The 13,016-nt window shown below is 37.5% G+C and overlaps 1 protein-coding gene across 2 annotated transcripts; it reads left to right on the forward strand.

Annotated features, from left to right (window-relative positions):
• Nucleotides 1-3,062: 3,062 nt before the first annotated feature.
• On the forward strand, nucleotides 3,063-12,556 carry LOC110383949 (uncharacterized). 2 transcript variants are annotated; one of them, XM_049838826.2, is made up of 9 exons: nucleotides 3,063-3,215; nucleotides 3,365-3,643; nucleotides 4,008-4,188; nucleotides 6,392-6,599; nucleotides 8,389-8,539; nucleotides 8,902-9,019; nucleotides 9,201-9,406; nucleotides 9,569-9,729; nucleotides 9,824-12,556. In XM_049838826.2, the coding sequence occupies exons 2-9, from the start codon at nucleotides 3,367-3,369 to the stop codon at nucleotides 10,379-10,381; spliced, it is 1,860 nt and encodes a 619-aa protein (XP_049694783.1). In that variant the 5' UTR covers nucleotides 3,063-3,215; nucleotides 3,365-3,366; the 3' UTR covers nucleotides 10,382-12,556. The 2 variants fall into 2 exon arrangements, with proteins under 2 accessions (XP_049694783.1, XP_049694782.1); XM_049838825.2 differs by having other exon boundaries at nucleotides 3,066-3,246.
• The last annotated feature ends 460 nt before the right edge of the window (nucleotides 12,557-13,016 follow it).

Below are 13,016 nucleotides of genomic sequence, written 5' to 3' on the forward strand. Positions count from 1 at the left end.
AGAATCTTTGCTCTCGTTTGTATCTTCATTCCGGGTTCCACTAAAACTTTTAGGTACTTAGAAATACAACTACATACATATGTAGGTACATAGATACATCATTTCCCTGGCCTTTTCCCAAATATGTTGGGGTTGGCTTCCAAAAAATACAACTGATAGGTACATATATTTGTTTGCAAAAGTTTAAAAAGGGGTGTCTAACTTACGGATTTCGCTAAAGCAACCGATCCCTGGAGAATATTACCCTTATCACTACTCCTGACAGACAGGCAATCGTAGAACTTCTATAACAAGTAAATTTACCTACTTATCGTGAAACCTTTCAGCGTTTTATGTCCGTTACACAATATAAAGTTGCTCGTCGTATTTTACCTTTTAAAGAAGACCATTACCTAACTAACAAGAGAATTAATTCTTCCAACCCTGACGCATTTTAAAGTAACTAAATAGTGCTTGTATCACTGAAGTCCACAAAAGATAATGGAAATTAATGTCCCGGTTTACTTAGAGGTGAGGATATAAATAAATCTAGAGATAACCTTAGTGTAACATACGCAGCTAGTTTAAATACAGCCAAGTTAATTACTTGCCAGCACTGTTAGTTCTTTAGGAAAAACTTTGTGAACCTTACGTTTTGTTGGTACCTACATACTTACATACATTCTTAGTTCTTAACTAATAATCTGAACTATTTATTCTGACGTCTCGCACACGTGGGATAATGTTTTGCTTCTACATTCTGACTAGCATGAAGTCTCTAGTAGCCAACTTCAGCACTGAAAATTTACAAAGCAGGTAGGTCCAATCATGCTACAATCCAATCGAATACTAAATGATTCATATGGAACGCAGTCCTAAAACATTTCCATACAATAAATGCACAATGATTTCCGACCGAATCACGAACAAAATTCTCAGGGGTCATATTTGAATCGCCAATCTGCTTTGTAAACAAGGTTTGCCTAATCGCTTTCAGTTTACATCAGCAATCTAAACAACTACTATAACTAGGTACGACGAACTCGGAAAAGGATTTATATCCTCAATTTGGGTTTGGAAAATCTCTTTTTAATTGCGTACCAGGCTTCGCGGCCGTCGTAAATTCCGAAGATGTTCGCGTTGCTTTGTTCTACATTCAAGAGAACAATCATAATAATGATCCCTTACAAATGGGGTTCAAGCAATTATGGCCGACAAAAAATTATAAAGGAAGTAGGCAAGATTTTTATTGTAAGTTCTGACTGACTGCTTCCTTTGTTATCTCAAATCTTTTTAATCTTGGCTAATAGGCGTGGCTTTTATGTGGATGTTGAATTTCGGAGAAAAAAAAGAAAAATATTCATAAACCTTCACGATTATCTTTTCTATATATTATGTTCTCGGTAAACATGCTAGAGTTTACTTCCTTCCAAACGAAGATCCGTTTGAAATTGAACTACGTAGGTATGTACTTACTTACAAACTTGAGATCCGCTTGTTTCAAACTGCGGGTACAGTGAAGCGTTTCCCGGAACATAACTTGTATTTTGTTTGCCTACTTCACACCATTTTGTCCCTAAATACCCGTGTCAGCAACGTAATGCTTCTACTTAAGTATGTCCTGTCAATTACAGTATCTACCTACGGCTCAAATAGGTAAGTACCTACTTATATAAAATATTACCTAAAATATAACCTACTTATATAAGTACTTATGTATTGCCAGAGAACGGAAGCCGATAGGTATACTTGGACTAAAAGACTATCTATAGAACACTTGCATATCTAGCTAGCATGTCCCCCGACTGCGAATTTTTGTGGCGTAGTCGGATAAAAATCAAATATTTTTTAGGTTATTTCCAAATCGAGAATCTGGCGCTTGTATACCTACAATGGCGTTGGTAAGAGCTAAATACTTAAGTAGAAAGAGTTTACCAGAGTTTACAGATAATTACCTATCGTTCATGTAGATACCTACCTAACTCATTTCAACCGATACAAAACCGTTCCTCTACTTATGTATAATAAAAAATACATTGTTGTAAATGGATAGGAAACAGAAATAAAAGGGCAAAAGTAAAGAAATGATTACTTACTTGCACAAGATCATTGTGTAGTCCCAGGTAGTTTTTAAGAAGTTATTGGCCTAACAATGCACATATTTAAATTATGACTATAGTCTGTTTTTTAATCTCGTAGACTAAATTGACACTTGCAAAATGTCAAACTTTCTAATAATTTTGCTAGCTCTGTGGTGCAGTGTTGTACTTACGATACCGGTTCGTTGAATCGTAACTTTTTACAATAAGTCATCCTGAAATAATGGGCTTATCCTTGATGATTACGCATGGCTTTGCGTGGTCAGATATCCCTGGCAGTTTGTAGCACGTCGTACAGCCATGTGTACGTACGTGAATTTTAAATATAAAACTTTGAATGAATATTAAATTCGTCTGTTATAGATAAAAAGTTACGATTCAACGAACCGGTATCGTAAGTACAACACTGCACCACAGAGCTAGCAAAATTATTAGAAAGTTTGACATTTTGCAAGTGTCAATTTAGTCTACGAGATTAAAAAACAGACTATACAATCATTCATTATGACAAAATTTATAAGGAAAAATTCTTCGCAATATTTTCAAAAAGGCGCCCCTAAATCATGACTGTGGTCTGTGACCATACCATAGATATAGAGCGAAGATTTATTCCTTTTTATTCTACCTACAATACCTACGGAAATAATCGAAACCAGCCAATCTAAAACCTTTTATATTTTGTGTTTTCCCTGCATACATTGACAATTTTTTTTGAGATAGAGAAAGATAATTTGAGCAAATAAAACTTTCATATTCAAGTTTTAGCATTCATAATACGAACGCACCCATGAACGCACTTTCTTCTAGAAATTGTCTATGGTGCATCAAAAACCATAGACAAAAGTTTGTAAAATTTACGATAAAATAATTGCGATTTTAAAATTTAATATCTAAACTGGAAAATACTCGTCAATACAACCATAATATATTAACAAAAAACACAACTACTTAAAAAAGATCAAATCCATAAACAAATAGGTGTCTAGGAAATCGAAGGACAGACGGACGTCGATCATCAATCAAAAATAATCCAATATGGCCGACTGCTTCCAATGGGGCTGTTCGCGGTTAAATTTTATAAATTTGCAGTTATAATTAAATAGTTTCTATAAAGACTACCTTGCCTTACATTATAATGTAAGTCAATGTTCCTAATGAAGACTTTTCCGTAAGTAAATGATAACAAAAAGTGAAATTATTGACGTTATCCTTGACATGCCATGGGAAAGTTGCGAAGTGGCCTCCGTATTTTACGTTTAATTGCTACTTACAATTCCTTTTTGCAGGTATGCTGAAGATGCCAGTTAACTCTGTGACTGAAACGAAAAAAGGAGTCGACAAATCTAGATTTTCCCTGTCCTTAAACAGAAATAATGCAGCATATTTGAGCAACGAAAATAAGATACCGACAGAGAACTCCAAAGAGAATACTGGCCCTTTTAAGCAGTCAACAAATAATAATAAAGAGAACAAGCCATTAAAAAGGCCCTTGAAGAGTGTTTATTCGAATACTTTAACAGCTGCAAAGAGATTAAAGCCTCTGACGGAGACTGCAAAGCTAGCAGGTATTGTGTAACTTACCGGTACTTGACACCGCCGATGTGCAATCCTGCTATGATTTATTGCATTTGTGCTTAGTGCTCTTTATAAGAATCCTATGTTGTGAAGTGTTTTGAGTTATGATCAGTTTTGTGTCAATTTAATGTGAAAGAAATATTGACTTGTGTAAACCCCTTAAGAACAAAATTTAACTCATCAGTTGACCTACAAGTCAGTTAAGTTCATCAGTCACCCAAATAAACTTAAATGTCACTATAAATGGACATTACTGAGTACAATAATAATCACTACACCCTACAAACGTCTCAGGAACCAAACACTCAACATGTTTTATTTTTTAGTGTCACTAAAATATTATTAAATTTACAGAAAAACCATCAGAAGTAGAGCTGGTACTCTTGGAGTCTCCATCAGCCAGCTCTGCCATGTTGAATGGCCACCATACATCGGATAATCAGTATGCGGGGAGTGCTCAGCGCAAGACGCCCATTGCCACCTTATCTAACTTGGGGAATACCTGCTTCCTCAACAGTGTGCTCTATACTTTACGGTAAGCATCAGAAAATGCAGTTTTTTCTTGAATCTACAATTAATCATATTATAATGATAGAGTTTGTTTGTTTGCCTGGATACAGTATTCTCAGGAACTACTGGTCCAATTTAAAAGTAGTCAGTAATAAAGTAGTTATCAAGTAATTCCCAGACGAAGATGCTGGTTGTAGCAAGTCTTATGTGATAATAATCAAAGATGTAATAATTATATATAAGGGTGTTTCTCTTATAGTTCTACCAAAGAACATAATAATTATCCTGAGTAGAGTAACTGAGTACTTAGTGCTTGCTTGTCTGTTAGGGTGTCCCAAGACATAAGGGGGATTTTTTTTTTCTCGAATTCAAATACGCATACCCTCTAATTTTTTTCGGTTTGACCTCATTATCTCCTATAATAAATATTATCTCGATCAGACAGTGGTAACCCGTGCCGACTTGATGCCAAAGTTTCACATGAAAATTTGTACTGACTTACTATGGAGAAATTTAGATCTTAATTATTATTACTAAAAATAAACCTGTAATACATCCAAATAATGTTTTATCTTGTCATATACATTGAAAAATAATATTATTGTTAAAATTTTCATTTTAAAGTAGTTTTTTTTTACAGTCCGGATAAATTTTCCGATGTTCTAGGACGGTACCTAACAACAATTGTTTTTGTTCCTCATCTACTGTGTATAACTAATCAATAAAAGTCTTGCAAGTCTTGAAGTTTATCTTCACCGATCTTTCGGCCACATCGTTCACTAACTCTCAGTGAAACTTTGGCTTCTTGATACGAAGCATTATTTGACTAGAAGGTAGGACACAATCATGTAGAAAACTGTCATTAATTTTAAGGCGATCGATCAAAGAACTCACTTTTTACTGAAATGAAGTTAGAGGTGATTTTGTCATACAACGTACCGTAAAGATCTTCTTTTGAAAAAAAAACCAAAGACAAAATAACCCCTGAAAAACGATACATCAAATCGTTTTTCAAGAGTTATTTCCTCTTTGCTCCTCTGAGGCGCGTGCTTTCTGTAACTCGCGCTAACTGTAGGCCGGCTGCTCTCCTGGCTGTCATTTAACATCTTGGACAGTCTTTTCGGGTAGTCGGAAGCCAATAAGTCGGACACTAGTCTTATCAAAGGGGTATTGGGTTGCTGGGTAACTGGGTTGAGAAGTCAGATAGGCATAGTCGCTCCTTGTAAAACTCTAGTACTCAGCTGAATCCGGCAAGACTGGAAGCCGACCCCAACATAGTTAGGAAAAGGCTCGGGACATGATGATTTATTCTTATTAATCAAAATCAAACAAATTACATATCTAAGTTGCTGAAAAAGTCGTGATGGCGTTGCTGAAAAACGTCTTGTGTCTTTTGTCCCTCCAAACTTGATACAAGGTGACGAGGCAAAGATTTAGTTGGAATACGCGCCTTTTCCCAGTAGATAATGCATTCGCGAATAGTAAGATTTACGTTTTCATTCACAATTAAATTAATTTCCCGAATATCACTACATAGTACCTATACAACAAAGTCGCTTTTTCTGTCCCCGTGTCCCGTTGTAAGCTTACCTAATTCTTCAAAACTACACAACCGATTTTCATGCGGTTTTCTCTAATAGATAGAGTGATTAAAGAGGAAGGTTTACATGTATAATAACAAACATTAAATAGTGGAGAAATACTGTTATTCCGTGCGAAGCCGGAGCGGGTCGCTAGTTGTACAATGAAACTGCCAGAACTTGTCCATTAGGCGGAAGTTTTGAGCCCGTCATTTGATGCTTTAGGTCCCCTAATTAAAAATATACCCTTTTTATAACTGCGTAAGTCTACTGACATGTTGGCTATTTGAAAACAATGATTCGATCACTAAATAACAAGAAATCACAAGCACATCCACGAGTTAGATCGCGTTAGTCTTAGAGAGCAAGTATGACATACATTTAAATGTAAGTCGGCACGGGTTACCGTGGTCCTACCATCATAAAATTTTATTTATAATAGTTTTGGACCAAAAGGAAAAAAATAGGAGGGTATGCGTTAAAAAAAAATGATTTTGATTTTTTTGGGACACCCTATTGTCTGTATATCATAGGATTTTAACTAAGTGGAAGGCTAAATTATTTTCCAGCTTATACATTACAGACTACTCACATCACTCTCTATAACTCCTGCGCTAATATGTTCCTAATAACTATGTGATATTCTAGCTATGCGCCACGGTTCCTCCACAACCTTCACCACCTAGTATCAGACCTAGCCAGTGTAGAACAGAAGCTGGGCAGCATCAGACTCAAGAGTTCCTCCCTCGGCCGCAGTGCAGCTGGTTTAGCTTCATCAGGCACCAGGTCTTGGAGCAGTAAAGACTTATTATCTCTGGGACAGTCGGATAATAGCGCTGGGAAGAGTAAAATACAGGTATATAACTTTTTTTTTTTTAAATATATTGGTACCTAAACCATAACCTTGTGAGAATTTCTGCTATACTCTGTTTTAGTATAACCGTTATAAAATTATTACTTTAGCTTCCGAATATTACATTTTATATAATTATTCTTTGTAGCATTAGAAACTATAAATGGAGTATGATTTTTTATTATAGTATAAAAATAGAATCTGAAAAAGTTTTTCCGAGTATTGCTATATTATCATGAATGATAAGTACAGGAAAAATATTTGTTTACCCAAAAACTCGGTAATCTGATTCATGAGGCTGACTAATTTATGTTAAACTGAACATTTGAATACATTAGTATAGAATAGATTTCTTAAGTGTATATTTGTATTGGTTATCATGTTATCATAAGCAAGATGAGGGTCATATTGTATCTGATAAGGACATATTGATAATGATAACCCAATCAGGTGAATATATTTTATGAATATTGTATTTAAATGGCATTTTTGGGTCAATAACGATTGCATAGATAAGTCTCTAATTTCCACTTGTAATCAATCACATTAAGGATTGCACTGTAAATTCCAATCATATTTAGCGTTTCTTGGACAATCTTGATTATCATTTTAATAACCCATTTTGTTTTAATTTCTAGGCCTTGATCTTACATAACTTGCATATTCAGTACCCTATTTTCGTAAATATACTTAGTTGATCTAAGGTAGTGGGGACTAGGCATGCCCACAGCCATATTTACATGTGATTTCACACTCATTATTCTTTTTATGTACTCAAACTCTTATGAACTTATCTACTCTTCCCATACATACACTCACTTAAATACTTCCCCATATTGGCTATGTGCGCGACGGTGGCGACGCGTAGCGTTTACAACATTTGCGGAAGCTGTCAAATAATAACCATGTAAACATTATAATTTTCTTTGCGAATATAAATAAAACCAAAGATTAAAATAGTGTTGTTGACATTATTTAAGTGCAATTTATTCAATAGTTTTACTGTAAAATGAATATAATGATAAAAACCGGGTTTGAAACATCCGCATTTGTTTCCAATTTCTGCCGTGTTGTGCGCTGCGGTCGTTATTGTCCGCCGCTCGCTTTGCACATAGCCAATAACCATTATCTCTTCCTATTTACAGCCTTATGCACTACCACTATGTAACTAGTCTTTTATGTAATTCCTTGCATACTCCCTTATGTGGCATCACTTTTTTCTTTTATGTATTTTCCTTATGTACTTACCCAAAATACTCTGTAGTATAAACAGTAAATTATCTTTTAATTTGTAACCATGTGGGAGAAATGGAGTCTAGTTTATAGCAATGAGTGTTTTCTAAAATGGCGTCCACGAGGTGGCAGCACAGAGTCGTCAGGTCCAGGTAACTGTCAAAGTGCTTATCTTTACTATGAATAGTGAACGATTTTAGTGTTTTTTATTATTTTATAATTAAAGCACTGCATTATTGTTTTACTATTGCGGTTGAGTAAATAAAAAAAACTAAATCATATTGTGTTAACAAATTTTTCAACAAGCTTTTCCTTAGTACCAGTGACTTTTGCACCCTCTCTCTTAGCTCAATTTTTAGTTCGGAAACCTTATTCTGACCGTAGTCCATAATAAAATCAATAACACTTCCAATATAACAGAATTTCAATAAACAATAAGTTCGGACCCTACAATTCCATACTATTTGACAGCTGTTTGGACCAGACGCATACGTGGCGCCACCCTGTGGCAGAAAAAATTGAGAAGACCCTCATTACAACATTATACTTATATTTTCAGATAGCAACAGAGAAGCTCCATGAGACGTACTTCAACCTCCGAGCAGCTGAGAGCAAATGCCTTAACAGCAGTTCAGCTGACGCCACTCCGGAGCCCTACGCCGCTGATGCCTTCTTAGCAGCGCTTAGAGATGTTAACTCTACTTTCGAAGGTATACTAAGATATTAATGTGAACTCAAATCTCAATCATACTGATTCTTGCTTTAGCTAATAGAGTCAGGCAAATACCATCTCTTTACTCTCTTCATATGAATTTTTATTGCTATTATCTGTTTACTTTCTATTCTCATTCCAATTTATTGGCGCTTATGCTACATGTTTTCCACCAGCCATCATCAGTCAAAATCCTGACTCCATATTAGTAACGGTAAATTTTTTTCTGTCACTTGTTTGAAAACTTGTATTAGCTGTTTCAGAGATTGGATATCTTTAGGAACCACTGACTAGAGGATAAATAAAACACATAATTTATTATTTATATTAAACTACAAAATGTATTGTGTGTGTCCCCAGGTAACAGACAACAAGATGCTCATGAGCTGTTGGTATGTTTGTTGGACAACATCAGGGAAACGTGCAGAGCGCTCAGCGCGCGGGCTAGCAGGTTGCAGCTGCATGAAAATGGTGACAGGTAAACATTTGAAATAGGTTCTCTTATTTGTTATTGTCACGAAATTATAAAATTAACTTAAATAGTATCGTCTCATGCTTAACAATGCTTAAATTATTTTTAAATATTATAGGTAGTTTTATTCACCTTTACCTCTCATTTACCTTATGTTAATATTAAAATCAATATCTAATCCTTGCAGTAACGGTATAGGCCGCCAACCAAGCTTAGAAGGCGACGGCGGTAAGCCCACGCTGGGTAACTTACGCAAATCCTGGAAGAAACGCAAAGAGGTGAAAGCTGATAAGAGAGCATCACCGACTGATGACCGACCTCCTTCGCCTGCTGAGGCAGAGAGAGATGAGCGATCTAGACCGGGGTGGGACTTCGTCGCTGATGACTTTGAAGGTATAGTTTTTGGACTTTTGTGGGTTTGTGTGTTATAAGTAATCGATCAGGCTTGCATATTTTATAGTAGACTAATAATTTGCTTAATATTTTGAAAGCACATTACATTCTGTGCCTGGGATCTAACTGGAATCCAAATAAAATATTAATTGTCAATTTCAGGCACGATGGTGGTCCGCACGATGTGTTTGGAGTGCGAGGCGGTGACGGAGAAGGCGCAGGCGGTGTGCGAGCTGTGTGTGCCCGTCACCGAAGAAGATACCGACGACGAGCCCTTCCGCGCCGCCTGTCTCTCTACCGAGCTACTACGCGATCAGAACAAGGTACGGGGCAATGGGATGATTTGTGTGTGGATTACAAGAAAACATAATTCTTTTGAAAGGTGACGAAATTTGAATGGAATGAATAAACTTTCAGTACTGGTGCGAGCGTTGCCTTCGCTACAACGAGGCGCGGCGCAGCGTGGCGTACTCGCGGCTGCCGCGGCTGCTGGTGCTGCAGCTGAAGCGCTTCAGCGGCGGCATGGAGAAGATCACGCGGCACGCGCCCACGCCGCTGCTCATGCCGTGCTTCTGCGAGCCCTGCGCCGCCCGCCCGCCCGAGCAGCCGCCGCCGCACCGCTACGCGCTGTGGGCCGTCATCATGCACCTGGGGCAGACGCTGACGGGCGGGCACTACGTGGCCTACGTGCGCGGCGCGGGCGGGGACGCGGGCTGTGCTCGTGACGCCGGGGCCGGGGACGCGGCGCCGGGCGGCTTCATGCGCGCGCTGTTCAGTCGCGCGCGGCCCGCCGCCTGCGCCGCGCGCGACTGCTGCGTGCCGCGGCCCCGCGCCGCCGCCTGGCTCGCCTGCGACGACGACCTCGTCAAGCCCATCTCCAACGAGGACTTCGAGGACCTGCTGTCGGCCGAGCCCGAGATGCGCTCGGCCGCCACGCCCTACCTGCTGTTCTACGTCAAGAGCGAGGTCGGCTAGTACCCGCCGCCGCCCCGCTTCGCCCTAGTCGTTAGTAGTACTCGATGTGAGCTCCGTAACCTGTTCGGGCCTGCTCGCCTTCCGATCCCGTTCAAAATTCCAAGTTTGGATAACGTGTACTTAATTGTAACAAGATCGCCCAGCATCGGAAGGCGAGTACGGCCGCACAATATAATAGTTCCGCTTCAGTTTTCGGACGCGTGCAGATAGTCCGACGCGCCTAGACTGTGAATGTGTCGCGTCGTTATACTGAGTATGTAGCAATCGTCCCGTGAGCCGTATATTTTGTTCGTTTAGATGCTTAAAAAGACATATAGAAAGTAGGCGCGGACCGTGTGTCGGCCTGACGTGATATTATGAGTGTAGCTAAAATATTATATTAGGATGTTATAGAGATCGATCAAATATATTGTAAAGTATATAAATACATTCACAATATTTTCACTTGTTACAATCTGACAATATGGACTTGAATAAGAATAAAATAGATCGAAGATACTTTCTAATGTACACATACTGGTTGTATATCGACGTTAATTATATATTATCTGTATTTAAAATATTATATAACTGCGCTGATTGCGAAATTATTTATTGGCCTAAAAGTATACTTGTTCCAGAATGATTGCCCAGAAGTTGCTATATTCCCTTTTGAAGTCATAGAATAACAATCCATGGTCCAAACTCACTGCGTGCCCGTCAATTAATACGTTATTTATTTAGAAACTATTGTATCACTACTAAGTTAAGGCAAAGTTCACGATGTGCATTGTTCGCCTGGCTACAGACCCGTGAAGGAATGCGACCGAAAGCTCTAGTCTTGAATATGAATTCGAAACAATGAGCGTAAATTGGCAGTAAAAAGTAATAAAAATGTTATGAAAGTAGAAATATATTTTTATGGCACATTTTTGTTAGTAGTTCACAAAGCACAGTTTAGAAGAAGTTACAAATGTATTTTAAAAAATCAATTGTGTCCTTAAAGAAATCAATTTCACAGATTTTGTCATCCAGTAATCCATGTAATATCCTGATCAACACAACAAACCTTTTTCTATCACATTGTTGTTGGTGAGATACTCAGTCAGCATAGTACATTTCTCGTGCTGTTGTTACCAGTTTTCAATAAAAACTGTCAGAAATCGATAAAAAAGTTCCTCGCTTACTTACAAATGCATCACAATGAAAAATGTTCATACATACTGCTGTTTAGCAAATACATGTCAAACATAACTGGCTGTTTCGTACATTGTAGAATGTATTTTCAGATGATTTAATGTGTCTGTTAATGAAGTTCCTAGCCAAACTTGATGGCGACCCGCAACTAACTTCCGAGTACAATTATAGCCCTCACGCACCTCTGCCACCCTAATAATGGCATGGAGCCGCCATAAAGTTTGACGAGAACTAATAACGAAGTTCAATCCTGTACGCACAGCAGTTACTTAGACTTACAATAACTTCGAGACTACAACGATTATTACTGCTTGCATTCATATGCGACTGCTTTCTTTTTACAAAGTTTTTAAATACAGTGCTGTTACGGCTAGCTCTTGCTACCATTGATACTACGTATTTTTGTATGGCAGCTATAAATTGTATCTAGTTTTATTTTTATGTATATCAACTGTATAATGTTCTTGATTTCACACAACTGCAGAAGTTTTTGCGAACATGACGACTACTTAAATGTGTTCATGGTTATCTACTATGAAGAACTATGATAGATTTAATAATTAACTGTTTATGATTTGTATTAGATTGTTTGCAAACACTTCTGCAGTATATTGTAACTTATATCATTATCTTTGACTAATGTCGTAATATTTCGATTTAGTTATATTGGAGACAGTCTGTTACTGTAGTGGTAGATTTACATGGTGTCACAACTAGACATAAGTTTCAGTATATTTTTATGAAAAGTAGAAATGTTTATAACTACAATGAGTTGTTACTACAGTAATGGGCTTATCTCTTGCTCGACTTTACAAGTACTCAACCGAAGCTAAATTACTTACTTTTTATGTGTTGATGCCATTCCAAAAACCTTTGTAAAAGGTATAATTCTTGTCAGTAGCTATATGAATTTGTTTTTTTTAATCGAACAAAATGTTATTATAATATCGTTCATTTTCATTGTAAATTCGATTTGGATAATAAAAATAAGTTCAATGACTTGTGTTGTTATTTTAATTGATTGTTTAGTACCTAACAAAAATTTAAGGCCTAACAATTTTCGCTTTCTTTGAGCGTGTGAAACATAAGTTGAAGAATAGAGAAAAAGGAAGTGAGAAGGAAGATTAACAGCAGTTTTATGATTCGATAACTTCAAGAAATACAATCTGTATCTGGTATTGCGATTAACGTCAAGATCCAAGTGCTTATTGAAACTTTAATAATCCATTTCCCACGATACAATAAGTGTATCGTTTTCGTTGCCTACAAGTAGGGCTGCCATCCGTCCGGATTTCCCCGGATTTGTCCTCGTTTGGAGGCCGTCCGGGGGCCGTCCGGGCGGGGTTTCAAGAAGTGTCCGGGGAAAACCCGGACACTTTTCATGTAAGGAAGCACCTCATTGAATTTAAGTATGTGTTAATAGTAAATGGATTACAAATTAGGTATTATTTTGTTTAAA

This window comes from Helicoverpa armigera, chromosome 12 (assembly GCF_030705265.1).
Source record: "Helicoverpa armigera isolate CAAS_96S chromosome 12, ASM3070526v1, whole genome shotgun sequence".
In the NCBI taxonomy this organism is placed as follows: domain Eukaryota; kingdom Metazoa; phylum Arthropoda; class Insecta; order Lepidoptera; family Noctuidae; genus Helicoverpa; species Helicoverpa armigera.